Source organism: Bos grunniens, chromosome 27 (genome assembly GCF_055505025.1).
Source record: "Bos grunniens cultivar Pamir isolate PY7600 chromosome 27, Bosgru_T2T1.0, whole genome shotgun sequence".
Lineage (NCBI taxonomy): Eukaryota > Metazoa > Chordata > Mammalia > Artiodactyla > Bovidae > Bos > Bos grunniens.
The window spans coordinates 34,986,822-35,011,854 of record NC_141191.1 but is presented as its reverse complement, the minus strand read 5'-3'; the positions used below and the strand labels follow the sequence as shown (position 1 = coordinate 35,011,854).

The following is a 25,033-nucleotide window of genomic DNA, read 5'->3' as shown; positions in this document are numbered from 1 at the left end:
GCCAAGGCAATGGCACCCCACTCCACTATTCGTGTCTGGAAAATCCCATGGACGGAGGAGCCTGGTGGGCTGCAGTCCATGGGGTCGCAGAGAGTCGGACACAACTGAGCAACTTACTTTCACTTTTCACTTTCATGCATTGGAGAAGGAAATGGCAACCCACTCCAGTGTTCTTGCTTGGAGAATCCCAGGGACCAGGGAGCCTGGTAGGCTGCCCTCTATGGAGTCGCACAGAGTTGGACACGACTGAAGTGACTGAGCAGCAGCAGCAAGCCAGATAATGCAACAGAATCACTTAATGAGGTATAAAATTTAATGCCAATGTTAGTTACTCCTCTAACTAGTAAATGACAGGATGTATGATTTTTTAAATCTTTGTTTTGAATCTTGGATTTTTAAATATAAATTCTTTCTTTTTAATTGAACACATATATTTTTTCAACTCTCTATATATGCTCTTCTTCAGATTCTTTTCCATTATAGGTTATTAAAAGATACTTAGTTCCCTGTGCTATATAGTTCAGTTCAGTTCAGTCGCTCTGTCGTGTCTGACTCTTTGCGACCCCATGAATCACAGCACACCAGGCCTCCCTGTCCATCACCAACTCCCGGAGTTCACTCAGACTCACGTCCATCGAGTCAGTGATGCCATCCAGCCATCTCATCCTCTGTCATCCCCTTCTCCTCCTGCCCCCAATCCCTCCCAGCATCAGAGTCTTTTCCAATGAGTCAACTCCTCACATGAGGTGGCCAAAGTACTGGAGTTTCAGCTTTAGCATCATTCCTTCCAAAGAAATCCCAGGGCTGATCTCCTTCAGAATGGACTGGTTGGATCTCCTTGCAGTCCAAGGAACTCCTTAACTACACGCATTTCCAGTCCTTAGGCTTTTTTTCCCTTGCATACAAAAATGTTTTCCTATTTAACTTCTGTGGTTTTAATTGTATATTTTAATTAGCATTTTCAACTCTTAAAAAATCCTTACTTTCTAGTGAAAATAAGAAGTAAGCAATTATAAATTGTCTTTTATATTAGTATTCTGTAGATTGGCAAACTAATATATACTATTTATAATATCTAAAAACATGTGCTTTCTTATAGAAAATGTCTCAATTTGACACCAAGCATAGTTACTAATAGTCCTAAATATCTTTAGTTCATCTGTAAAAGGAAGCCTATGTTCAGTAATTAACGTTTTAGTAACTTAAACACAGATCTTCAATAAACCTCCATCATTTAATTTAATTTAGCAAAACTGGACAATGTGAAGTTACCAAATATCTGGGGAAACTATTTTTAAGTGGCCATTCCTAAAGTATAATTATTTCTAAAGATTTTACCTAAAAACTCTTATTTACATTTAACTCACTTATAAAAATTTATCATACCAAGTTATTTTTCTTTCTGATAAATTTTTGTAACAGAAATAATAAGATCTTATTTGACTTCTGGTAAACCTAAGTACAATAAAAGCATTATATTTAATGTTGCTGACTCTAAAGACATATCTGTATTCATTAAGCCAACAAACTCAAGCTAACTTTAATAACAAATATTAATTTAATACTGAATAATTCCCAGAATATGTGAACCTGAAATTAATTTGGGTTAGTTTCTAAGAATTTATATAAGCATTAATTTCCTGTGTAAGCCAATTAAATAGAGCTCATTTCCAAATTAATTTCTGTGATACCACCCAAAGGTAGAGACATATCATATTTAAAATGATATCTATATATAACAAATAGTGAAAGTGAAGTCGCTCAGTCGTGTCCGACTCTTTGCGACCCCATGGACTGTAGCCTACCAGGCACCTCTGTTCATGGGATTTCCATTCCAAGCAAGAATACTGGAGTGGATTGCCATTTCCTTCTCCAGGAGATCTTCCCAACCCAAGGATTGAACCCGGGTCTCCTGCATTGTCAGCAGATGCTTTACCGTCTGAGCCACCAGGGAAGTCCATATATAACAAGTAGAGACATATCTACATCATAGCTATAAAGGACAAACATATAGAAAGGCACAATCAGATCTCACAGCTTCACTGTAAAATTTAGTCATAAATCAGATTTTACAACATGAAACTCAATAGCTTCCAAATGACAGTTTGAATAAGTTAAGTTTCCCAGCTTGAGTTTTTAAAAGAGACTTCTTTTCTGTCTCTCTCTCACTTTTTCCCTCTCAGTCTCAGGAATTAGGTCTGGTAGAATATTTACAGCTCAAAGGCACAGAGAAGGTAAAGCAAATTCTTCCTAGAACTTGTTCCTTTAAGGTCAGAATTCTGAAGATGGTTTATGAAGCCAACTTTCTATAATTGTATGCACAAAAGAGTTTTGGAATGTCAAAAAGAGCCCCCATCTTGCTAAAGCAATCTTAAGAATGAAGAATAAAGTTAGAGGGATGGGAGGGGAGTCTGGGGGAGGATGGATATGTGTATATGTATGGCTGAATTCCTTTGCTGTTCATCTAAAACTATTACAACATTGTTAATCGGCTATACCCCAGTACAAAGTAAAACGTTTTTTAAAAAAAAGCTGGAGGTATGGTCATCCCTGACTTTAAACTGTACTACAAAGCTGCAGTAACCAATATGGCACTGGCACGAGAACAGACACACAGATCAAGGGAACAGACTAGAAAGCCCAGCAATAAACCCACATAGTTATGGTCGGTTAATCTACGGCAAAGATTTTTAAGAATATACGGTGGAGAAGAGAGTCTCCTCAGTAAGTGGTACTGAGAAAACTGGGCAGCTACATGGAAAAGAATGAAATTAGAACATTTTCTTACACCAAATACAAAAATAAACTCCAAATGGACTAAAGACCGAAGTGTAAGACTGGAAACAATAAAACTCATACAAGAAAAGCTAAGTAGAATGCTTTGTGACATAAAATTGAAGTGGTATTTATTTTTGGATCTGTCTCCTAAAGCAAAGGAAACAAAAGCAAAGATTCATGACATCTAGTTAGATTCAAAAGTTTTTGCATATAGCAAGGGGACATATGTATACTTACGGCTGATTCATGTTGATGTTTGGCAGAAACCGACACAATTCTGTAAAGCAATTATTCTTCAATTAAAAAATCAATTAATTAAAGAAGGTTTTACACAACAAAGGAAACCATCAACAAAACTAAAATACAACTTACTGAATGGGAGAAAATAGATATGATATGACTCATGAAGGGTTAACATCCTATATATATATATATATATATATATTCATCCAATATATATGCTCATCCAACTCAGTATCAAAAAAAAAGGACTCAATTTAAAAATGGATAGAAGACCTAAATAAACACTTTTTCCAAAGAAGACATACAGATGGACAACAGACACAGAAACAGATGCTCAACAGTACTAATTTTCAGAGAAAAGCAAGTCAAAACCACAAGATACCACCTGACACCTAGATGGCTATCATCAAAAAAAAACTGTAAATAACAAATATGAGTGAGGATGTGCAGAAAAGGGAACCCTTGCACACTGACAATGGGAATGTAACTTGGTGCAGAAACTGTATGGAATTTCATCAAAAAACTGAAAATAGAACTTCTTACCATACAACCCAGCAATTCCATGGGCTTCCCTGGTGATTCAAATGGTAAAGAATCTGCTTGCAATGCGGGAGATCAGGGTTCAGTCCCTAGGTTGGGAAGATCCCCTGGAGGAGGGAAAGGGCAACCCACTCCAGTATTCTTCCCTGGAGAATCCTATGGACAGAGGAGCCTTGGAGGGCTACAGTTCATGGGGTCTGATATGACTGAGTGACTAACACATCACTTCCAGCAATTCCACTCCTGGGTGTTTTTCCAAACAAAACAAAAACACTCTTATGGATACCAGAGGGGAAGGTTAGTGGAAGGGATAGTTGGGAAGTTTGAGATAGACATACACATACTACTTTATTTAAAATGGATAACCAGTCTGGTCCCAGCGAAGCCAGCAAATTCGGGCCTTTGGCCGTAGCCTTTCTTTGGAGTGTGCAGAGACAGTGAGAGGCAGACCAGCAGGTTGAAGCTTAAAAGTCATGAGTGGAGACCTGAAACGAATAAAAATGTCGTCTAAGAAGTCACACGAAAGCCATCATCTAAAGATGCTGAGAATAAGGATCTTTGTGATGAAGCGTCTATACCTGGTACAGTCTCAGCCTCGGTTTGAGGCTGAAAAGGATGCTCCAGAAGACACTAACCTGGGACACTAGCAACCGTGCTGAGCCGGCTGCCCTGGACCCAGGGCAAAATTTCTTCTGTGTGTAACTGGAACAGGCTTGGGTGGAGTGCTCTTGTTGCTTCCCCTGGCCTCCTCTTTGGGTTGTGCTAAGTGGTACTTAGCAGCTAAACAACAAGAGCAACAGCAAGCAGCAGGGAAGGGGCTGTCACGGTGGCTCAGTGGCAAAGAACCCGCCTGCAATGCAGGAGGCATGGGTTCGATCCCTGGGTCAGGAAGATCCCCTGGAGGAGAAAATGACAACCCACTGCAGTATGCTTGCCTGGGAAATCCTATGGACAGAGGCGGCTGGCAGTCTACTGTCTATGGGGTCACAAAAGAGTCGGACATGAGCGAGCAACTAAACAAGTGGCAAGGAGACTTGGAGATGTTTGTTTTCTTTGCTAGGTGCCTGCAGTGTGAAACAGAGCTGAACAGCTTTGCCTGAAGCAAGTGAAACGATTCCTCTCCTAAAATAAATTATTATTTGTGATAAATAAATAAAAAGGATAACCAACAAGGACCCACTGTATAACACAGGGAGCTCTGTTCAATATTACAGGGCAGCCTGGATGGGAAGGGAGTTTGGGGGAGAATGGATACATGTATATGTATGGCTGAGTCCCTTTGCTGTCTACCTGAAATTATCACAACATTGTTAATTGGCTATACTTCAATATAAAATAAAACATTTAACAAACAAAAAACAAAAACACTAACTCAAAAAACAACATGTGCCTGCATGTTCCTAAGCAGCATTATGTACAACAGTTAAGATATGGACGCAACTTAAATGTCCGTCAACAAATGAATGAATAAAGACGTGGACTACTACTCAAACGTAAAAAGGAATAAACTTTCACAACCACATGGATGGACCTGGAAGTATTGAGCTAAGTGAAATAATTCAGACAGAGAAAGACAAAGGCTTATATGTAGAATCTAAATAATAAAACGAATGAATAATAAAAAAAATAGGAAGAGCTCCGTTTTGACGATTTTCAGGGTGACATTTCCTTCAGTTCCCAATTAAATAAGGACTTAAAAGAGTAAGTTCCTTATGTATTTTACATGAATCTGGCTGGGGTGTTAGAGGTTGGCTTTCTGGCACCCTTTCTTTAACCTAACTGAGAAAAGACACTAGGCCAACCTCACTCACTCCAGACCATTCTTTCAACTGCTGGATATAGTGTCTTTCAACTAAGCAGATCCCAGGGTCTTTCTGGGAGGCAGAGCTTGGGCAGAGGAACTCTCCCAGTATCTCTCAACTGGGGACCAGATACCCGTTACACACCACCAGATAAAACTCACCAGTATCAACCAAAACCCAGAAGATTTAAGAACCAGGAGAAACTTACCCCAATTTGTCTGGACTGGCTGAGGACGGGCATGTACTTTCAAGGCTCCGGATCCTCATCGAGTTCAGCCCAAGGAGAGAAGCCATCTCTGTGCTCCTTCACGGTCACCAAGGCTGCTGACTGAAAAACAAAAGAAGCACAACCAGAGAGCTGTGAGTTTCCGCTTTATCTGGGGGCTTCCTGAAGACCTGACCCTGGGAGACAGCCTCTCAGAAATCGCTGAGGAACTGCTCTGAAGTGGCCGAGGGCCTGGGGAGGTCGGTGTATGTGGGATTTAGGTGAGGGGGGTACCGACACTCAAGCGCACATTTTGGTAGAAGTTTGCTCCTGGTCACCAGCAATGGGTTTCTCTGTTCATGATTTTAGTATGAGAAGATGTAAGAACCCAAACTCATAAAAAATTTCTCTTGATAATGTTATAATATTGAGGCTTCCCTGGTGGTCTGGGGGTTAAGACGCTGTGCTCCCAATGAAGAGGGCAGGGGTTCGATCCCTGGATGGGGAACTAAGATTCCACACGACTCATGGTGCAGCCAAAAAAAATGATAATATTGTTAACTCTCTAAGGACTCATTTCGCCTGTTTTTTGCACAGTGCAGCCAAAAAAACAAAACATGATAATATTGATAACTATCGAAGGACTAGTTTTCCCTAGAGCACAAATTGCCTCATCCTTATCTTATTCCTAATTTCTTTTCATGATTACTATAGGTCAGTGACCACAGGGGCAATGACTTGATTCGTGTAGAACTGGGGTGGGGTGGCCTCTGCCAGCTCCCAGCAGATGCCCTGAGCACTCTACCTGGGCAGAGTTTCTCAAAGCCTAGAGTACAGTTCATAGAATACCTTCATGGCAATCACTTTGGAATTGTTTTTTAAAATGCGGCTTTCACAGTCTCAATTCTGGACCTACTGAACCTGGAGCTTCTGAGTGGTGGGCGGGGGGGGGGGGGCGGGGGGGGGCCACGGTGCAGCTGCAGAGCCACACTCTAAACAGCAGGCTGCTGGCCAACCGATGTCACATGTGCGCACTTTTTTTCTAAATTGCCTTGACCACTGCTTCTCCCTTTTCTCTCCCCTCCCTCCATCCCGGTCAGGATCAACCTCCCTTCCCCTTTCTGCACCCTCCCTCTCCACCCCAGCTCCCCGCAAATGGCCAAAGACTCCTGGTGAGGCAATCTCTCTATCCTTGGTGCCTTCCTTTCCACGCTGAGTGATGGCTTTTTTATCTCCCGATGATGAAACACAGCCTTCAGCTGGAGGTATTTAAGGCTCAGAAACACATCATCTGGCCGCAGCTGCAGGGCCCGAGGCCACAACCCTGTCAGGCTGAGGAAGCACAGGAGCAGCCATCCTCCGGGACCAGAGGCCACAGCAGGAGCCCTCAGCATCCCCGCCAGACTCCACACCTGCCCCTACTGCCAGGAAAGATGCTTCTCGCGACGTTTAAGCTGTGTGCTGGAAGCTCCTACAGACATGTGCGCAGCATGAAGGGTGAGCTCCCGGGACCCTGTCTGGGCGGCCAGGGGCTCTGCAGTGTCTAGTGGGGAAAGGGCACACCTCGGGGGCAGGCCTCTCAGGGTCTGGCCCCAGCTGTGCTTCTCATTGAGGCAGCCTGGGCAAGCCTCTCACCTTCTGCACCTCAACGGCCCCCAACTACCCCCTCACTGAAGAATTGAGCTGGACACGAAGGTGCCTTCCAGGCTCGGTCATCCCTGGCATCCTCTGCAGGGCTCCAAGCCGTCTTGGCTTCTACCTGACTTTGCCTTCCTCTAGGATGGGTACCAAGGGTGCCAGGGAAATCCTGGCTACAGTGGCAGTAGGGGGAGCCCCGACTCCAAGCCCCCATGTTGGCAAGCCTGAGAGCTGATGGGTGGGGGAGAGGGAGAGAAGAAAGGGGAGTAGGACAAGAGCACGTGGGGGGCGTTGGGGGGCCTCTTTATCAGCATCATACAGTTGGGAGTATGCGCCTTAAATACCTCCAGCTGGAGGTGGAAATCAGTGCCTGCAGGACCCAGGGTCATTTGAGTCAATCCCCTCAAGGGGCCACAGAGCAATCTAAATGAGTCCTTTCCAATTACATTGGGCTCGGCTGGCTACTGTTTAGATAGAAGCTGCACTGGGAGAACTGCACCAGCATGGGACTGTTCTCTCAGCAAGACCCCCCCAGGCACACGGAGCAGTTATTCTCACAGACCTCAGGGGACAGGGTGTCTGCAACACTGGGATGTTTTGGTTGGGCAACTTCAGCCAGCCTGGGTGTGGCCCCCACCTTCAGGTGGGGCCAGTGAGACAGAAAGCAGGTTTCTGGGCCCTGGAGTCATCCCTCTGGGAATCCTTCCCGATCAAGTCACTTTCCCTCCAGGCCAGCTTCCTCCTCTGTGATGAGAGGAAGGGTGGAAGGGTCCATCTCTAAGAGGAGCTTTCCTGCTCCTAAGCAATGATTTCCCTCCGTTTTTGGCAGGGCTGCAGCAGCAGGCTGTGCTGGCCATCAGCCAGGAGCTGAACCGGAGGGCCCTAGGGGGCCCGGCCCCAGCTGCGTGGATTAACCAGGTTCGGCATCGCGGCTCTCTCCTAGGTAAGAGCTGAGGTTTCTGGGCTTCTGCCAGTAGCAGGGGGCTCCCGGGTGCAAGCGCTGTGTGTGTGGCTGTGGTCCCCCAGAGCCCGTCCCCCCACCCCTCCACCTCCCTCACTCCCTCTATGGGAATGGCGTTGTTCACAGCCAGACCTCTGTGTCTAACTCAACCTGCCGGCTGGGACCCTGTGACTTTGGTCTGGGCTCTTCCGGGATCCAAAGGGTGAAACTGGTGGGAGGCTAGAAGCTCAGTGTCTCCTTGGCTTTGCATCCAGGTTCTCAGCTGGAAGACCCTCTCTACAGTGACCAAGAGCTGGCCTATATCCAGCAGGGAGAGGAGGCCATGCAGAGGGCCCTGGGCATCCTCAAAGACCAGGAGGGCTGGAAGAAGGAGAGCCGGCAGGTAAGGGGGCCACGGAGGAACCCACAGCTCCTTGCTGTTACGGTACCATTCTCAAGGCCAGCTGCAGACTCTGCTCCTCTCAGAAGTCCAGCCTTGAGCAGTAGTCACTGGACAGCAAGCAGTTTTTTGTTTTTGTTTTTAATTTGGCTGCCCTCAGTCTTCATTGCTGGGAGCATCTCCTCGCTTTCTCTAGTTAAAGCGAGCAGGGGTTGCTCTCTAGTTGCGGTACAAGGGCTTCTCATTGCCATGGTGTCTCTCATTGCAGAGCACAGGCTCTAGGGTGAGCGAGCTTCAGTAGTTGGAGCTACTGCGCTGTAGAGCCACAGGCTCAATAGTTGTGGTGCACGGGCTTGGTTGCCCCGGCATGTGGGATCTTCCCAAACCAGGGATTGAACCCATGTCTCCTGCACTGGCAGGTAGATTCTTTACCGCTGAGTCACCAGGGAAGCCCCAGTAAGCAGTGTGAATTCTTCTTTCCCAAGAATATACCCCCAGATACTCTTGTCCCCCATCAAAGATGTTCTGGAGACTTGAGTTTGAAAAAAGCTGTCCCCGTGTCTTTAGCTCCCCTCCAGGATGTGCTGTACACCCATTCAGACCATGCAGTGGGGATTCTAGGGTCAGGAGAGGCCTCATCCTCTGGTCAGAAGTGCCAGGGCTGAAGCACCCTTAGCCCACCTCCTGGCTGACCTTGCAGGAGTGACCTGGGTTCACCTGTGACAGGGCTGGTCTGGAATACAGGGGGCCAAGGCCCTCTGGGGAGAAGGCAATGGCACCCCACTCCAGTACTCTTGCCTGGAAAATCCCATGGACGGAGGAGCCTGGTAGGCCGCAGTCCATGGGGTCGCTAAGAGTCAGACATGACTGAGCGACTTCACTTTCACTTTTCACTTTCATGCATTGGAGAAGGAAATGGCAACCCACTCCAGTGTTCTTGGCTGGAGAATTCCAGGGACGGGGGAGCCTGGTGGGCTGCCGTCTGTGGGGTCGCACAGAGTCGGACACAACTGAAGTGACTTAGCAGCAGCAAGGCCCTCTGGTATGCCCCGCTCCTGAGCACTGCCCTTTCACTGGACACTGGGAACAAGGCGCAGGTCACAGGCCGAGGGCTCTGCTGAGAATTGGCTCTATTTCCGTAGCCAGTTCACAAGCCGCCCACTGGCCAAAGTTCAGGCGAGGTCTTTCCTTCTCCGGGTTCTCTGAGTTAACAGACTACGAGTTTGGGAGTCAGGAAATCTGGGACCTGGGCCCAGCACTGCTCTTGCTAAGGGTCCTGGGGCATCTCGCAGACCTTCTCTGGCCATACATCCTTCTGGTGTAAAATGAGGGATTGGACTGCAAAAAAAAAACCTGTGTGAAATTAGCTGGTTGCAGACCACTTTCTTCACTCCCAAATGAATCTCTCTCTCAGGATCTTTGAGCTTCTGAAGTCAAGTAAGGGCCTTCTCAGGTGGACCTACCCACCCCTGCCAACATTTACCCCCAGGATGTGGGAAGACTCTGTAATGAAACATGTTCATTTTCTCCAAGTTAATCTCAATCAAAAACCCAATGCAGGTTTGTTGAAAATTTTACAAAATAATTCTGATTTTTATCTGGACGAATAAATACATGTCAATGTTTAAGAAAATACATTGATCCTCAAGAAAAAAGGGCCCAGGGGACAGGCAGGTTACCTCTCCAGTCCTCAGCACATGTACAAGGCTGGTGGCAGGAAACAGGACCTCCTCTGCCTTTATCAAAGACGGTTCCAGGCTTCCTCGGGTTCAGCCTAGAGTTCCCTGGCTGTTCCCCTCCTGCCTTGCCAGGCACTGTCTGTGTCCTACGCTGGGAATATTTTTCCTCTTAGCATTTCCCCGGGGCTCCTCTCTCCTCACCAACAGGCCAATGGGGACGAGGTGCTGAGTAAAGTGATCCCTGACGTGGGCAAGGTGTTCCGGTTGGAGGTGGTGGTGCACCAGCCCATGGAGAGGCTTTATGAAGAGCTTGTGGAGCGCATGGAGGCCATGGGCGAGTGGAATCCCAATGTCAAGGAGATCAAGGTGGGGAGAGCCGGTAGGAAGGGTGGCTGCAGTAGTCACAAGGGGGCGGCGGCGAGCTGGAGGTGGTGCCTCTCCCCCTACCTGGCTGAGTGTCTCTGGTTCCCTGTGGCCTGGCAGGTCCTGCAGAAGATTGGAAAAGACACGGTCATCACTCACGAGTTGGCTGCAGAGGCGGCAGGAAACCTCGTGGGGCCCCGAGACTTTGTGAGCGTACGCTGTACCAAGCGCCGGGGCTCCATGTGTGTGCTGGCTGGCATGGCCACACTCTATGAGGAGATGCCCCAGCAGAAGGGTGTCATCAGGTAATACTGGCAGCAGCCCCCAAAGCTCCCATTCATTTATTTGGCTGGGCTGGGTCTTAGTTGCAGCACGAGGGAACTAATTCCCTGACCAGGGATGAACCCAGGCCCCCTGCACTGGGAACATGGAGTCTTAGCCACTGGACCATCAGGGAAGCCCCAAATCTCTCTTTTCTAACACAGCCTGGGGACACATGCTTGCCAAGTGTGTGATGAATCCCCAGCTTCAAGGATCCAACCCTTGGTTCCTACCCTCCGTCTTATTTTCCATAGCAGGGGAGGAAGACAAGATGGGCCACACTTCTAGGGCCAGGTTGCGTTGACCCTCCCAGCAAGTTTAAGAAACTTAGTAATTTTCTAAAACTAGAGGTAGGGCTAGGTTTAGCGGGTATGCTCAGGTCCAACTGTAATGTTGATGAAAACAGAGTCCATACCACTTAGAACACAGTTACTATCGGAGTTTCCCAGGGCCCCCAACACCACCCTGGACCCTTTTCCAGCCTCCCCGTTATCCCAACTGAGAGGCTCTGCAGGCCTCCAGGCTCCAACTGGCATTTGTTCTGACGAGCTGGTGACCCTGCCAACTGTTAAATCTCACCCTTGGCAAATAGCAATTCTCCGATGAGACTTAAAAAAAGACGAGGTCCGGGAGGAATGTGGGTAATGTAACTAGCCAGCATTCAAGAACTCGGGCTTGTCCTCTTGACCTGATGTGTCTTTACCCGGCAGAGCTGAGCACGGCCCCACCTGCATGGTGCTCCGCCCCTTGGCTGGAAGTCCCTCAAGGACCAAACTCACCTGGCTGCTCAGCATTGACCTCAAGGTAAGGCGGATGGGAGGGGGCCACGGGGGTGGTGAAAAAAGTAGGCTCTTACCCCTCCCACCGGCTTCCCTGGTGGCTCAGATGTTACAGAATCTGCCTGCAATGTGGAGACCGGGATTCAGTGCCTGGGTGGGGAAGATCCCCTGGAGAAGGGAATGTCAACCCACTCCAGTATTCTTTCCTGGAGAATCCCATGGACAGAGTCTGGTGGGCTCCAGTCCATGAGTTTGCAAAGAGTAGGACACCACTGTGCAACTAACACAGCCCTCCCATATCAGCCCACAATAACATGAAGGACCCTCCTCCATTTTGAGAGAAGTGGACCGCTGCAGTGGGAACAAACTTGAGTGATGGCCTGCTATTCCATCATCTCAGAAGCCTGCAATGGCTCCCTCTTACTTTTCATATCCAATTTCAACTCGGTAGTTATTTTAGAAAGAAGGAAACTTAGGCCCCCAAAGGTATGGTAGCTAGCTCAGGGTCACACCGTAGGGAAGACAGGGCTGAAACCTGTCTGGACAAATCCCTTGCTTCTGACATGGTCCTGACAGCAGGGCAGTAATGCAGTCTTCCAGCCCCTGACCCTGAACAACTGGGAGGGTGCACCTCCCAACAGGGCTGCAAGACCGAGCCCAGGCAACCCACCAGGTGTGTGACAGGGATCGGCGGTGTCTAGGAAGGGACGCCAGCCACAAGACGGCCAAATTCTTCTTTGACTCTAGGGATGGCTGCCGAAGACCATCATCAACCAGGTCCTCTCGCAGACCCAGGTGGATTTTGCCAATCACCTGCGCAAGCGCCTGGAGTCCTGCCCTGCTCTTGAAGCCAGGTGTTGAAGGCCAACTTGCGGCTCCACCAGCTCCCGGCTGAATGGGTTTGAGGGCTCACAAGGAGGCCCCTGCTAGAAGCCTCCAAGTCTGTTAAAGATCTCATCTGAGGACAGTGGGACAAGGTGGTGGCACGTTTTCAATAAGATACTACAGCTCAGCTACTACAGCAGCATTTTAGTACCAAGAGAATGCGGACAAGGCTCTTCTAACTTCATTCACTGATGAGCTGTAAAATGAAGCATAAGGGTCTCAAAACACTTGTGAAACTTTTTTTTCCTGGGTCCTGACAGCGTCTACCTAAAAATATCTTGAAAATGTTACCAGTTAAGGAATGCAGGGTGCAGAGGGTGCAGAACCCAAGGATCAGATTGTCAAGCTTGAGGAGGTCAAGAGGTCTGCGGGCAATGTGTGCAGACCGAGGTCTTGCACAGGGCCTCCCACAACCCTCTGCTCCTCTACCAAGTGGGTGGACAGCTGCACCAAAGAGTAAGCAACTCCCACAGCAGACGGCTTCTAGAACTCTAGTTCAAGTGACCTTACGGAAAAAATACAGAACTGTTATACTGATTCCCGTACTTCTTCCATGACAGGAGTCAGAATAAAGAATTGTAACTAACATAAAAACTTTCAGTTAGTCTGTACCCGATTTAAAATTCTACTCTTTAAAAATCCATGCTAGTAAACGGCAACCTCATACTAAAGGAGCCGTGGATAAAGATTTTAATTAAACTAAATCTCTTACTTCAAAGGAAAAACTCCAGGGAACTTAAGAATTTCAATTATGGGTGGAGCATTTCTGCCTTGGTAGATGGAGGCAGGAATCATTGAGGCAAGGAATGCGGATGGTCTCTAGAAGCTAGAAAGACAAGAGAGCTTTCTTCCCTAGAGCTTCCAAAAAGTTTCGTAACTGGTTAAAGTAAATAGGGGTTTCCCTGAGTTCTGTGAGCCACTCTAGCAAATTAATAAACCCAAGGATGGGATTCTGGGAACCTCTGACTTGTAACCGTCAGACAGAAGCTATCAATAACCTGGGGACCTACTACTTGCAACCAGCATCTGAAGTGGGCAGCAGTCCTATGGGACTGAGCCTTTAAACTGTGTTGTTTTGCTGGCAAAATGGTTTATCCTTTCCTTTTTCCTTTTAATGAACATCTGAGTTCATGTATCTTTGGAGAACTTAAGGGTACACTAGGATTCAGGGGTGATTAGAGATAGGATGTAGAACACAGCCAGAGCGGGCCTTCGTTTTCATCAAACATTGGGCATGACTTGTGACAGTTCCTGCATCTCGTAGTTTCATCACTAGAGAAGAATGTAATTTCTTTGTTTGGTTCCAATTTTTAAAAGGAGGAGTTTGGATCACATGCCCATCTCCTGTTTCAATCAACTCATTGGTCATCCCAACTACAGCCAGGATTGGTGGGGAAGGGAATGACAACTAGTTGTCTCAAATAATAGAAATATGGGAGCAGTATGTGAAGGTCCAGAGATATAAAAGAGTAGGTGCCTATTACAAGTAGGAGGGAAAAAAAAAAAAAAAAAAGAATTTCAATTATGTAGGATCTGTTACTGGAATCTTTCATAAAAATTTAATTTGGAAAATACGCACAAGACTAAATCAGTTCTTACAAGAACTCTATAGCTGGTAGCTGATTAATGGGCATTGGAAGATGAAGATTTTGACTGAAGATTTTTATTTACCTAAAAGGATAGAATCAAAAGCGAGGGACTGAATGGTATTACTGAGAAAATCAAAAAGCAAATTTTACTACTTTCCCATTAGTTGCTTTAGATCTGAAATAGGAACTGAATCTTTAGTCTGGAGTCTATTCTGTCCTCTTAGCTTGACTCGGGGCTGCAATTTCTCTGCTTTAACAGGTCAACGTCTTACTATCTTGGAGGAGATGGCTAGAAGAAGGTGTGATAGCATGAGAGCAAAATCCCTTTCCAAGGTCTGAGAATTGGTGCTCTAAACATCTAAGTTGAGATGGGGTTATCTGGCTAAAATACATATGCAGGATGAAAACCCAACCATTATCACTTGAAGTGTTTCCATTCCAGTGCTAACAGCATTGATGATTTACACCATGTGGAATGTCAGGCTAGCTAATTAAACAAATTAGCAGTAGCAGAAATGCTGGTATTTATTGAGGCATTGAGACTGTACAACTGACACAGGTATATATTAATATTTATTGTTTCTTATTAGTCTATTTTTGGCATAGATGAAATTATGTTTTTCCAGCCTGGAAGCTTCAGAGTGAGAAGGAGTAACTGTGGAAGTATTTCAAGAACAGAATTCTCCACTCCCAGCTAAGAGAAAGGGTTGCTTGTTGAAAGGTGTGTACAGCAACACATGCTCTGGTTTTGAGAACAGGCTGACAGTGAGAAATGGGCTTTCAACACACACCATGTTTGCCTTTTCCAAACTATGCTACTGTGTCTTTGAGGGGCCTGGGGAGATCTTTTCTCACTTGTTTTTCATTGGAATAAAATGAGTTGTCAGTGATGACCTGCTTACAGAGACCATTTTATACAGAACTGTATGAAAAGTGGGTATTCCTAGAGCCCTTCAAATGAACCCTGTCCCACATGCACACAATATGACGCATAAACAGGTAAAACCATTATTTCCATAACCTCTGATTTATGAAAGCGAAATGTACAAAACCCTGATTTCATCATTTAAACAGGAGTAGGTGCACAACTTCTTTTTATATGTCATTTAAGTGGTCACTTATATTACAAAAAATTTACCCCCAGCTTCCTCTTAAATACCACCACCCTCATTTACTCAGAGTTCTTCACACTCTGTTGCTCCAGAAGCTTTAAAACCACTTCTGCTCTGTAAGACCCACCACCGATGAATAGACTTCAGCCTGATTCTGTTGGGTTTCCTGTTAGGAGGTAGAATGACCAAAACAAAGAACCTCAGTGATTCATTAAGAGACAAATAATCAAAGCTTCTGCGTTGATACAAAGTCACTTGAAATTTGGGAAATTTCTTAAACAGCCATAATATATGGTGATCCTTGGCAACGTATTACTGGCCTTTTGGTGAACCACCCTACCTACTAACCTAGGTAGGAAGTTACAAGCAGGGGAGTCTGCAGCAATCCTGGGAGGACTGCTCTGCCACTGATTAAAAGAGGGAGGGGGATGTCCCTGGTGCTCCAGTGGTTAGGACTCCATGCTGCCACTGCAGGGGGCACGGGTCCAATCCTTGGTCAGGGAAGTTCTGCAAGCTGTGGTGTGGCTCCCAGCAAAAACGTTGTGGGGCGGGTGCAGTGAAGATAGGGAAACACACACAGCCCCAGGGGAAAGGTTCATTCTTACATTTCAATTTTTAGTCTTCTGAAAACTGCCCCCCCTTCTCTTTTAAATATTTACTTGGCTGTGCCAGGTCTTCACTGTAGCACATAGGATCTTAAGTTATGGCAGAGAATCTTATAGTTGGGGTAGGTGAGCTCTAGTTCCCTAACCAAGGACCGAACCTGGGCCCCCTCCCTTGGGAGCTTGGAGTCTTAGCCACCAGTGGAGTCCTTGAAACCTGCCCTTTAATCATCAGCTAATACAAAGGAAGGGAAGCAAGGCAAGAAGACAATCCACACAGATCAACAGCCAAGTTCAAAGGGAAGAGATGGAGGGAGACCATGAGCCCTGTGAAGTTCCATCTGCCTTCAAGAGTCTGGTTTCACAGGGCAGACTGGGTGGCTGAGCTGGCGGGTGGAGACAGAAACCTGCCTCTCTTCACCAATACTGGCTCCTTAGGGCGCCCACTTTTCCAACAGTCAGCACGTGGACCCCAACCTGAAAGGGAAGCAAAGTGCCACATACACTCGAAGACAAGTTTTATTTGGGAAGAGCTTCTCACTGTTAAAGCTGCAAGCAAGTGCCTTTCACAATGACAGTCCTATGGACCTAGTAGTTTCAGAGATCCCAGTGTTCAAAAGTTCATCTCAAAATTAAAAGCACACCCACACCAAAAGGAAAACATTTTTAGACTGCTTTGGAATGTAGTCGTGGATTCCAGCTCTTCTCAGAAATGGGCCCACTGCTTCCTGGGAACCAGGTGGGAGGCAGGCAGTGCCCACAGAAGGAAATGTCTCTAAATAAGTTAGCTACTGGACGAGACGACCCCGTCCTCCGAAAACACAGGAAGCAGCATGTCTCAGCTGGTGGGCTATGTGGTACAGCCCTTTGCACGGGGCGCTTATGGGATCCCAGGGCGGCAGCTGTTGCGGTGTGGTGTGCACAGGGAAAGCCGTCCCGGAAGGGCGAGTAACGAAGGGCAGGGATCTCTCCCAGTCCCACTCGGCCTTCAACTTACTACAGCAGAGGCCCTGTTCTGTGGCGTCTTCGGGAAAACTTGCAACAGTTAAAAAAAAAAAACAACCCCCCCCCGCCCCCCAATACAATTTCCCAGAAAGTCTGTATCTGCAAAGAGAAAGGGACTTGGTCAGGGCTCCCACGGGGGGCTCCGCCTTCCATCCACTTCCGTCTCCACGTGATACAAGACATCAGCCAGAGTGTGCTCCACCACGGCGCCCCAGCCCATGTCACTCATCTGTGGAGGAATAAGGGACAGAGAGTGAGGTGAGACGAGAGCAGCGGCGGCAGGAAGTAACAGAGACGATGATGCCCGCAGGCGGGTTCAGTGGTACTCACAGGGCGGTACGTGAGATCCTTTGGAGGGTACTTGAAGCATGGTCCAAAGTTTATGGAGACCTGGGACAAATTCAATCCAGGCAGACGTGAAGAAAGGGAAGAAAGTAGTGAAAACCTGAGCATGACAAGGGAGGCTTTTAAATGTAGCTGTGATATTCAGGGTACAACTGGAACAGAGGGTATACATTAATAATTGCTCAAAGTGGTCAAGGCATCATGAATTAGGTAAACAGACTTTGCTGACTTCTGTTTATAACCTAAAGATTTCCTTGTATGACTTCAGCAGTGGTTACTGACAAGTAAAAGGACATGGAAACTTCCAGGCACTGCCTTTACAAAATTTTTTTAAACTGGCTCTAATGACAGTCTCCTTCATGCTGATCATATTAAAAAAAAAAATCAATATAAGCAATAGTCACTAATGATGGTAGGTTATCATGACACATAACAGCAAATTAATTTATGCATGTACACACCTTATATCCTTTACACTGAACAGCACAGGCCACGCAGCAACATCCAGAGGAAAGGTGTGGAGCATAGTAACCAAGCGATCTTTATCTACCCAAGCAGACACTTCCTAAAGTGCCCAACTATTTCTGGAACCAACAGGAGGGCTACGCTGCCTGCTCACTCCTAGGCCTTTCACACGTCCTTCTAGAACCCAGCTCATGGCTCTCTGACCACAGCGGCTCACCGATCTCTCTCGAGCCATGTTCGCAGGATGAACAGAGGGTACGTACCGTGCAGCTCTTATACAGGGAGATGGCTGGAAAGTAAACCCCTTCAAAAATGTCTTTGTAAGCCACACCTTGATTGACACCATTTTTATAAAAAATTATCTGAAACAAAAACCATGGTTTTACTTCAGAATTTCAAAAAAGAACACACTAAAATGAACTCTGCTGGAGGACACTTTACTAGCGGTTTGTGGGCAGCACGACTACGGAATTCAAAGAATAGCATAGCTCATTTAACAGCAATAGCTGACACTTATTATGCAATATCTTAGGTTTTCTCACTGCATATCTACATGCATTGTTGTAGCAAGTGCTTACATTTATCTGTTTCTGAATTCCTATGCTACTTACACCAAATAGTTCCACTTTGTTATTCATTATATTTATAAAAAGTAGCTGGTCTTCCACTGGCCCCTTGGAGCAACACCCTTTTAAGCTTATTTATTTGTCCCCTTCCCTTGCCTCACTCAGGTCCTCCCTTCTGCACTTCTACTTTGAAAATCTCGCAGGTCTTCTGTCAAGGTCCTAGAATTCTCCTTTATCCTTTCTTTCTTGAAACTATCCTGAATTTTCTCTCTTAACCACCTGAGATGGACTTCAGGAAAAGCTGCTTTTTCTGAAGTACCGTTCTCTATCTCTTCTTCCCAGGAACAGCTATGTTGCACCTGGCTGTATTTTCTGGCTCAATTAACTGCTTGCCTTCACTACTTTTCCCTAAAACAAGCGGAATCCTAAGTGTATTCTCCCACATTTGCTTCTTTTTTTTTTTCCCCCACATTTGCTTCTATTACTGTCAATCACAGGTGGCTTCACAGCATTTTTATGGAGGAGTGTCCCCAGCTCAGGACTTTTCTCCCACCTTCTATTTTTGGCCCTTGTGGTTGGTCCAGATGCACCAGCCCTTCTTTGATTGTGCTGTAACCTTGGACAAACATATTCCCAGCAACCCTGGAGAAGGGAGGTGGGGAAAGTTCTAGAAGACAATGAATAAGGCATCAGAGCTCCTATTGCCCCGGGTCACATAGCAAGGCCAGCATGTCCTACTCCAGGGTTCACCCCTCTGCACTTGCTCCCTGCTTTGATAAAGGACCGCTATCTCTGACTTGCTTCCTCGACTGCCTGCAGACGTTGCTTATTCAGCTGCTGTTTTATATCCTTTTCTCCAAGAACCCAGGTCAGCCTTCTCGTGGCAGCAGGCACCCCAGGAAGAACCAAGCACAGCAGGCAGGAGAGTGTGTTGGCCCTGCTGTTGTTGTATCAGCAGAAATCCCTCCACTGCGCCGTGGGCCTCAGTCCCCTCACTTTCATAACAAGGGGCTTGGGCCCAGAGAACAAATTCTTCTACTTCTGACATTTAATGACCATGACTCACCTCACTGTGAGGAGTCTGCTTTAGGCTCTTCTCTGCTTTATCCACAAAGTCTTTTTCTTCAAAATACAAATAACTCTTGAACTTTATTAAAGCCTTGAAAACCGAGAGAGAGAAAAGGAACAGTGAAGCAGCAGCTACATCATCATGAAAAAAAACAGCCAGATTCACATAAATAGCATGAGTCTTTGTGTTTTGAACAAAATTAGTATCTCTGCAGAATCAGGTTTGTTATACTTTGAACCACGTGCATCTTAAGAATTACCAGATGGTACACACTTATTAAACATCTTCATAAAAGGCCCTTACTAAGACTCCTCTGTCCAAGGGATTCTCCAGGCAAGAATACTGGAGTGGGTAGCCTTTCCCTTCTCCAGGGGATCTTCCCAACCCACGAATCAAACCTAGGTCTCCCACATTGCAGGTGGATTCTTTACTAGCTGAAACACAAGGGAAGCCCTCTGAAGTACTTGGCAGAGGTTACTTGGTGGGGGTTAAAAAAACATGGATTAATGGGTGACCAGGTCGGTAGAGGAATGAATGGATAACATGGTTTTTGCATACTGATTTGGCTGCATCAGTTCTTAGTTGTGGCACACAGGATCTTCGTTGTGGAGCACGGGCTTGGTTGCTCTGCGGCATGTGGGATCCCAGTTCCCCAACCAGGGATCAAACCCTGTTCCCTGTACTTCAAAGTGGATTCTTACCCATGGGACCACCAGGGAAGTCCTTGGATAATATACGATAATGGCAGAGTCTAGGTATTGGGCATTTGGACACCTACTTTTAAATTCTTTGAACTGTGTTATGTCTTAAAATTTCCAAAATGAAATATTGGGAAAGATAAGCATCAAGAGAACATGCAGCTGCAGGTATTGGCTGCCACTGGTCTTCAAACCCAGGGATCTCTCAGGAGGACAGACTCACCTTATCTTTGTAGGTATCGGGCAGTGACTTGGCTGTCTCTGTATCTTCGGGAAGGTTGATATAAAATCCCAGGACGTCTCCCTGTCCGTAGCCAGAAGAGTAGTGTTTGCCAATGGACTGGTGGAATTTGGTTCCCTTTTTGCTCCGCCAAGAATAACTAAATTTATCATAACCTAAGGGAGCCTGAAGGTTACCTGTTCCAATAAGAACATACACAGCAAGTCAGGACTGCAAGTCTACTCTGGCCTGCTGAAAGAAAAGATTCTACTCCTTTTTAATTTTTTACGAATTTTGTCAAACTGCTAACAAACTATTTCTCACAAGCAATGAATTATAAAAATATTCCTAGGAACTTCAACCTACCTAAACCTTTAGGAATTGAACATTATGCCCACAAAATCCAATAAGCCCCAAAGTCATGACGGTCAACCAGATGGTGGACACCTCTCCACCTGTCGCCATGTCTGTATCACAGCCCTGGCTTACCTAACGGCTGGGACCAGCCCAGTCTGGCGGCAGTGTCTGGCGGCATCTCATCCACTGTGATTTCAAAGTACCAGGCACCTTTCCGAACCCCATGGGAAGCCCGAACCATAGAGTAGCCCTTCTCGCCAACCACAGTCAGCCGGTCATCGGAGATCTTTAACTGGGGAGCTACAGTGATAGAGATGAAAAGAAAAGCCTGCAACTTATTTGAAATACTTTGGAGACAATAGCCACAAAAACACAGTCTCTTACCCTCCAGTTAAGCAAAATTAAAAACCAGAAATATCAAGCCAGGAATTTGAAATATTAGTTTAGGAATTAAAAACTTCAAGATACAGATGAAGGCAGAGAAAGAAAGAAAAAGGAAAAAAGCTGTCAAGCAGCCACTTGTTATTATATATGATTATTTAAGATGGCAGGTTAAATTATACTATTCCCTAAAATACAACTGTGTTTGGAACCTGATATGTGACTAAATCATCAGGATTTAGAAGACATTTTATTTGAAACAATTTCAAACTTTCAAAAATAGTAGAATCGTCCTATGTCCTGCACTCAGCTCCCCAAGTGTGAACACCATCTATGACCACATATGAGGACCATACTGACAGGACGCAGTACGTGCGACCATTTCTGTGATTCTCCTGTCGAGAATGCAGAACCTGGATCACGAGGAACCAGATGAAACTAAACTGAGGGATACTCTGTAAAATAACTGGTCTCTTCATTTTCAGAAGTGTCAAGGTCAAAGTCTAGGAAAGGTGAAGAAACTGTTCCAGGCTGAAGCAGAATTCAGAATCACAACTAAATGCAGCAAATTACTTTCAACTGGATGCTTCTGCTATAATGGACACACCAGATCATCTGGAGAAACCTGCACTGCATCTGAGGATGGGATGGAAGTAATCAGACGCTGACTTTCTGCCTTCGGCGGTTGTGTACTAGTTCCATAGGAATGTAAGTGTAAAAATAACTACTAGTTATTTGATATTCTTCCTGTCAAGGGATGCAGTCTAATTTCTCTCCACTTGAGTGTGGAATGAATTTAGTGACAATTTCCAAATAAAACGAAGTTAGAGTTGACTGTCTGACTTTAAGATGGGTCAAACGCATTATGGCTCCCTGATCACCTGCTCTGGGAGAAGTTAGCTTCCAGTGAAAGTGAAAGTCGCTCAGTTGTGTCCAACTCTTTGTGACCCCACGGACTATACAGTCCATGGAATTCTCCATAGCTTCCAGGGATGAGGACAAATTAGCAGTCTATGGACCACAAGTGAGGATCTGAGGGCGTCTTGTCAAAGCTGCGTGACTGAGCCGTCTTGGAAAGAGACCTGTCGGCCCCAGCTAGGCGCTTGATGACAACCTCCTGAGTTTTCCTGAGCCAGGCCACACAGCTAAGCTGCCCCCAGATTCCTGACCCTCAGAAACCGTGGGCTGATGAACACTGGTCGCTTTAGACTGCTAAGTGTTACAGTGATCACTGTGCAGCACTAGATGACACAGAGAGAACGTCCTGTCTGTAAGAAACACAAAATAAACCTCTCAGTGGTTGAAAGGGCATCATGGCAATTTACTCTCTAGCGGTTCAGGGAAAAAAAACCAACAAGTTTCCTATAGTTCTTACAACTTTCTTAAGAAATAAATCTGAGGGGACTTGCCTGGTGGTCCAGGGGCTGGGGATCTGCCTGGCAATGCAGGGGATGCAGGTGCCATCCCTGGTCAGGGAACTAAGATCCCATTCGCCATGAAGCAACTAAGCCCACGGGCACTGCAGTGAAGACCCAGCACGCAACAACTAAGACCTGACACAGCCAAATAAATACAGAAATATTTTTTTTAAATAGTAATAATTTGGCTCTCTTGGTGGAGCAGATCGTAAAGAATCTGCCTGCAATGCAAAAGATCCAGGTTTGACCCCTGGGTTGGGAAGATCCCCTGGAGAAGGGAGCGGCAACCCACTCCAGCATTCTTGCCTGGAGAATTCCATGGACAGAGGAGCCTGGTGGGCTACAGTCCATGGGGTCGCAAAGAGGTGGACACGACTGAGCAACTAACACTTTCACTTTCTTTAAAAAATAATAAACAAATCTGAGATAACTTCAAAATAAAGTTTAAAAGATACTATATAGACGGTTAAGTTTTAAAAGGCTCAGCACAGGCAGCAGGAGCCACTACTATCCCTGCACTAAGTTCTAACAAGTCACTGCTAAGGGCCCATGGTCTCTCTTTTTCTCCCCTCCAGAATTACAGCTAATAGTGAAACAAGACAAGGATCACTGCTTAAACCCGGACGTCGCTTATCTGGCCCTTCCCTACTCTCAAAGCATGCTTGTCACTAGCAGGAGTCAATCCTAAACGGTTCATCACCCCAAGGGGTTACGTCCCAGTGACTTCACTGTCTCCTTCACTTTTGATTGACAAGCATCAGTACAAGAGTTACAGCTTTTAGCATCAATTCAAGAAATAATGAAGGGGACTTCCCTGGTGGTCCAGGGGTTAAGAATCTGCCTGCAAATGCCGGGGACAGGGATTCGATCTCTGGTCCAGGTGGATCTCACATGCTCGGAGCAGCTAAGCCCGCGCACCACAACGGCCGAAGCCCGCGTGCTCTGCAGCCCAGGCTTCAGGACGAGAGGCCACTGCAACAAGGAGCCTTCGCACGACAACAAAGACCCAGCACGGCCAACAAATAAATAAATTTTGAAAAAATTAGAAAGTTAAAAAAAACAGAAAGAAAGAACGAACAGCTTCCTAATGAAATAACTATATGGATGTGTTCAGATTTAATTAAAAGAAACAAGTGAAAGAGGCATATTTTACACAACCATGGAAATGTGAACTGAGTATGGAATAATTAAGAAACTATTATTCACCTTCATTAGGTAACACAATGGCATAGTGGTTATGTTTTTAAAAATCCTTGTTGGAGATAAATACTGAGATATTTATGGGTGAAATAATATGCTATCTGGAATTTGCATTAATACTCCAGAAAAACAGCAAAAAAAAATTCATGAAGTACACCTGTCTAACAGTAGTTTCTTTAAATTCACTTTCCCATTCTACAGGATAATGAATGCTATTCTAGTAACTGAATAAATTATGCCATTAAAAGAACTATTATACATTAAAAAAATAGTTTCACATTTCAAAAAAGTCATACACAAAGTCAAAAGACAACTGACAAACTGGGAGAAAATACACCACAGACAAAGGGCTAACTAACATCCCTAACATATGAAGAGACAAAATATCAAACTCCCAACAGAAACAGGGGAAATAAAAAAACACAAACCTAATGCACAAGGTAACAACTCAAACAAGAAAATAACATTCAAAGAAACACAAAATCCTGAGACTCCACTTCTCACCTCTCAGATGGGACAAAATTAATACCTAGGAAATCTTCTGTTTGTGAGGTTATACGGAAACAAACATTCTCTACATTGCTGGTGGAAATGCAAACCAGCACAACCTTTTGAAGGGAAACTTGGCAATATTGAACAAAACTACATATATACTTATTTTGGTTCAGCAATTCCACTTCTAGAATTCTACCTTGGAAAATACACCACCAATAATACACACACACACACCCCAAAGCTATCCACTGCTTCTCTGTCAATCCAAAATCCTAGCAACAACCTAAATGCCTATATTCAGAGCAGCTGAATACACCATGTACATCCACATAATGGCATATCATAAAGCTAAAAAAAAAAAAAAAAAGTGGACGAGCTCTTTGAAATAGTCTGGAGTAACTGCATGAAGCAAAATGCAAGACTCCCTACAGTATGCTGCCTTTCTGTACAAAAAAACAAGGAGCAAAGGAAATACATGTGTGTGCTCGTCTGTGCAGAAAAAACACAGCCAGGATGAACTAGAAACTAAAGAGCCTGGCTAAGTGCAGAGGTGGGTGGGAAAGCAGCAGGGGAAAAGGAAGAAATGAGGGCAGGCAGCAGGGCTGAGGAGGCAGTGACACTGAGCAAACCTCAGTGAACAGCAGTAATTCTCAGAACCCCGGTAATGTCACATGTACCCTTCACACACACACACACGCCCCCAGTGTGCAGGAGAACCCCAATGGCATACCAACACTAACAAGTAAGCCTACCTGTATCACAAATGAAAGTTGTGACCACGCTGAAGGAGGTGAGGAGGAAAAGAACTAAGCCAACAGTATCCACACGGGACAGTGCAAGGCCAAGACCGAAAGAGCTGTACACACATGCTGTAATCTCGTTAGTGAATGCTTCCTACAGTGGTCTGCAATTCTCAAACCACCCTGTGTGCACATTCG

At 45.7% G+C, this 25,033-nt stretch overlaps 2 protein-coding genes and 2 long non-coding RNA genes across 11 annotated transcripts in view; 2 read left to right on the top strand and 2 right to left on the bottom strand.

The window, feature by feature from the left end:
- Window positions 1–3,883: 3,883 nt before the first annotated feature.
- On the bottom strand, window positions 3,884–6,555 carry LOC147343772 (uncharacterized). Its single transcript, XR_015156202.1, has 3 exons — window positions 6,418–6,555; window positions 5,572–5,691; window positions 3,884–4,046 (listed from the first exon to the last, which is right to left on the bottom strand). It is a non-coding gene; the product is annotated as an uncharacterized LOC147343772 (long non-coding RNA).
- A 74-nt stretch (window positions 6,556–6,629) lies between these two features.
- On the top strand, window positions 6,630–15,052 carry STAR (steroidogenic acute regulatory protein). The gene is made up of 7 exons (XM_086380231.1): window positions 6,630–7,065; window positions 8,036–8,149; window positions 8,422–8,549; window positions 10,433–10,591; window positions 10,709–10,893; window positions 11,620–11,713; window positions 12,436–15,052. Exons 1-7 carry the CDS (start codon window positions 6,807–6,809, stop codon window positions 12,547–12,549), a joined length of 1,053 nt encoding a protein of 350 aa, XP_086236357.1. The 5' UTR covers window positions 6,630–6,806; the 3' UTR covers window positions 12,550–15,052.
- ASH2L (ASH2 like, histone lysine methyltransferase complex subunit) overlaps window positions 9,305–25,033 on the bottom strand; it is a 32,916-nt gene continuing 17,187 nt past the window's right edge. For 4 of the 8 annotated variants that reach the window (XM_086380228.1, XM_086380223.1, XM_086380229.1 and 1 more), the window contains 6 exons: window positions 20,734–20,901; window positions 20,248–20,441; window positions 19,324–19,416; window positions 17,955–18,053; window positions 17,212–17,271; window positions 14,679–17,110 (listed from right to left, as the gene is read on the bottom strand). In XM_086380228.1, the coding sequence (XP_086236354.1) occupies window positions 17,003–17,110; window positions 17,212–17,271; window positions 17,955–18,053; window positions 19,324–19,416; window positions 20,248–20,441; window positions 20,734–20,901 (722 nt within the window). In that variant the 3' untranslated portion in view covers window positions 14,679–17,002. Of the gene's footprint in view, window positions 9,885–10,672; window positions 10,712–14,678; window positions 17,111–17,211; window positions 17,327–17,954; window positions 18,054–19,323; window positions 19,417–20,247; window positions 20,442–20,733; window positions 20,902–25,033 lie in introns of those variants that run through there. The other 4 variants (XM_086380224.1, XM_086380227.1, XM_086380230.1 and 1 more) reach the window with 3 other exon arrangements.
- Window positions 21,468–23,760, top strand: LOC147343770 (uncharacterized). Its single transcript, XR_015156204.1, has 2 exons — window positions 21,468–21,690; window positions 22,976–23,760. It is a non-coding gene; the product is annotated as an uncharacterized LOC147343770 (long non-coding RNA).

Coding starts and splice junctions, on each gene's coding strand:
- STAR (XM_086380231.1), top strand. CDS start 6,807: ATGATGAAACACAGCCTTCAGCTGGAGGTATTTAAGGCTCAGAAACAC. Junction 8,150..8,421: donor GCATCGCGGCTCTCTCCTAG/GTAAGAGCTGAG, acceptor CTTTGCATCCAG/GTTCTCAGCTGGAAGACCCT. Junction 8,550..10,432: donor GGAAGAAGGAGAGCCGGCAG/GTAAGGGGGCCA, acceptor CCTCACCAACAG/GCCAATGGGGACGAGGTGCT.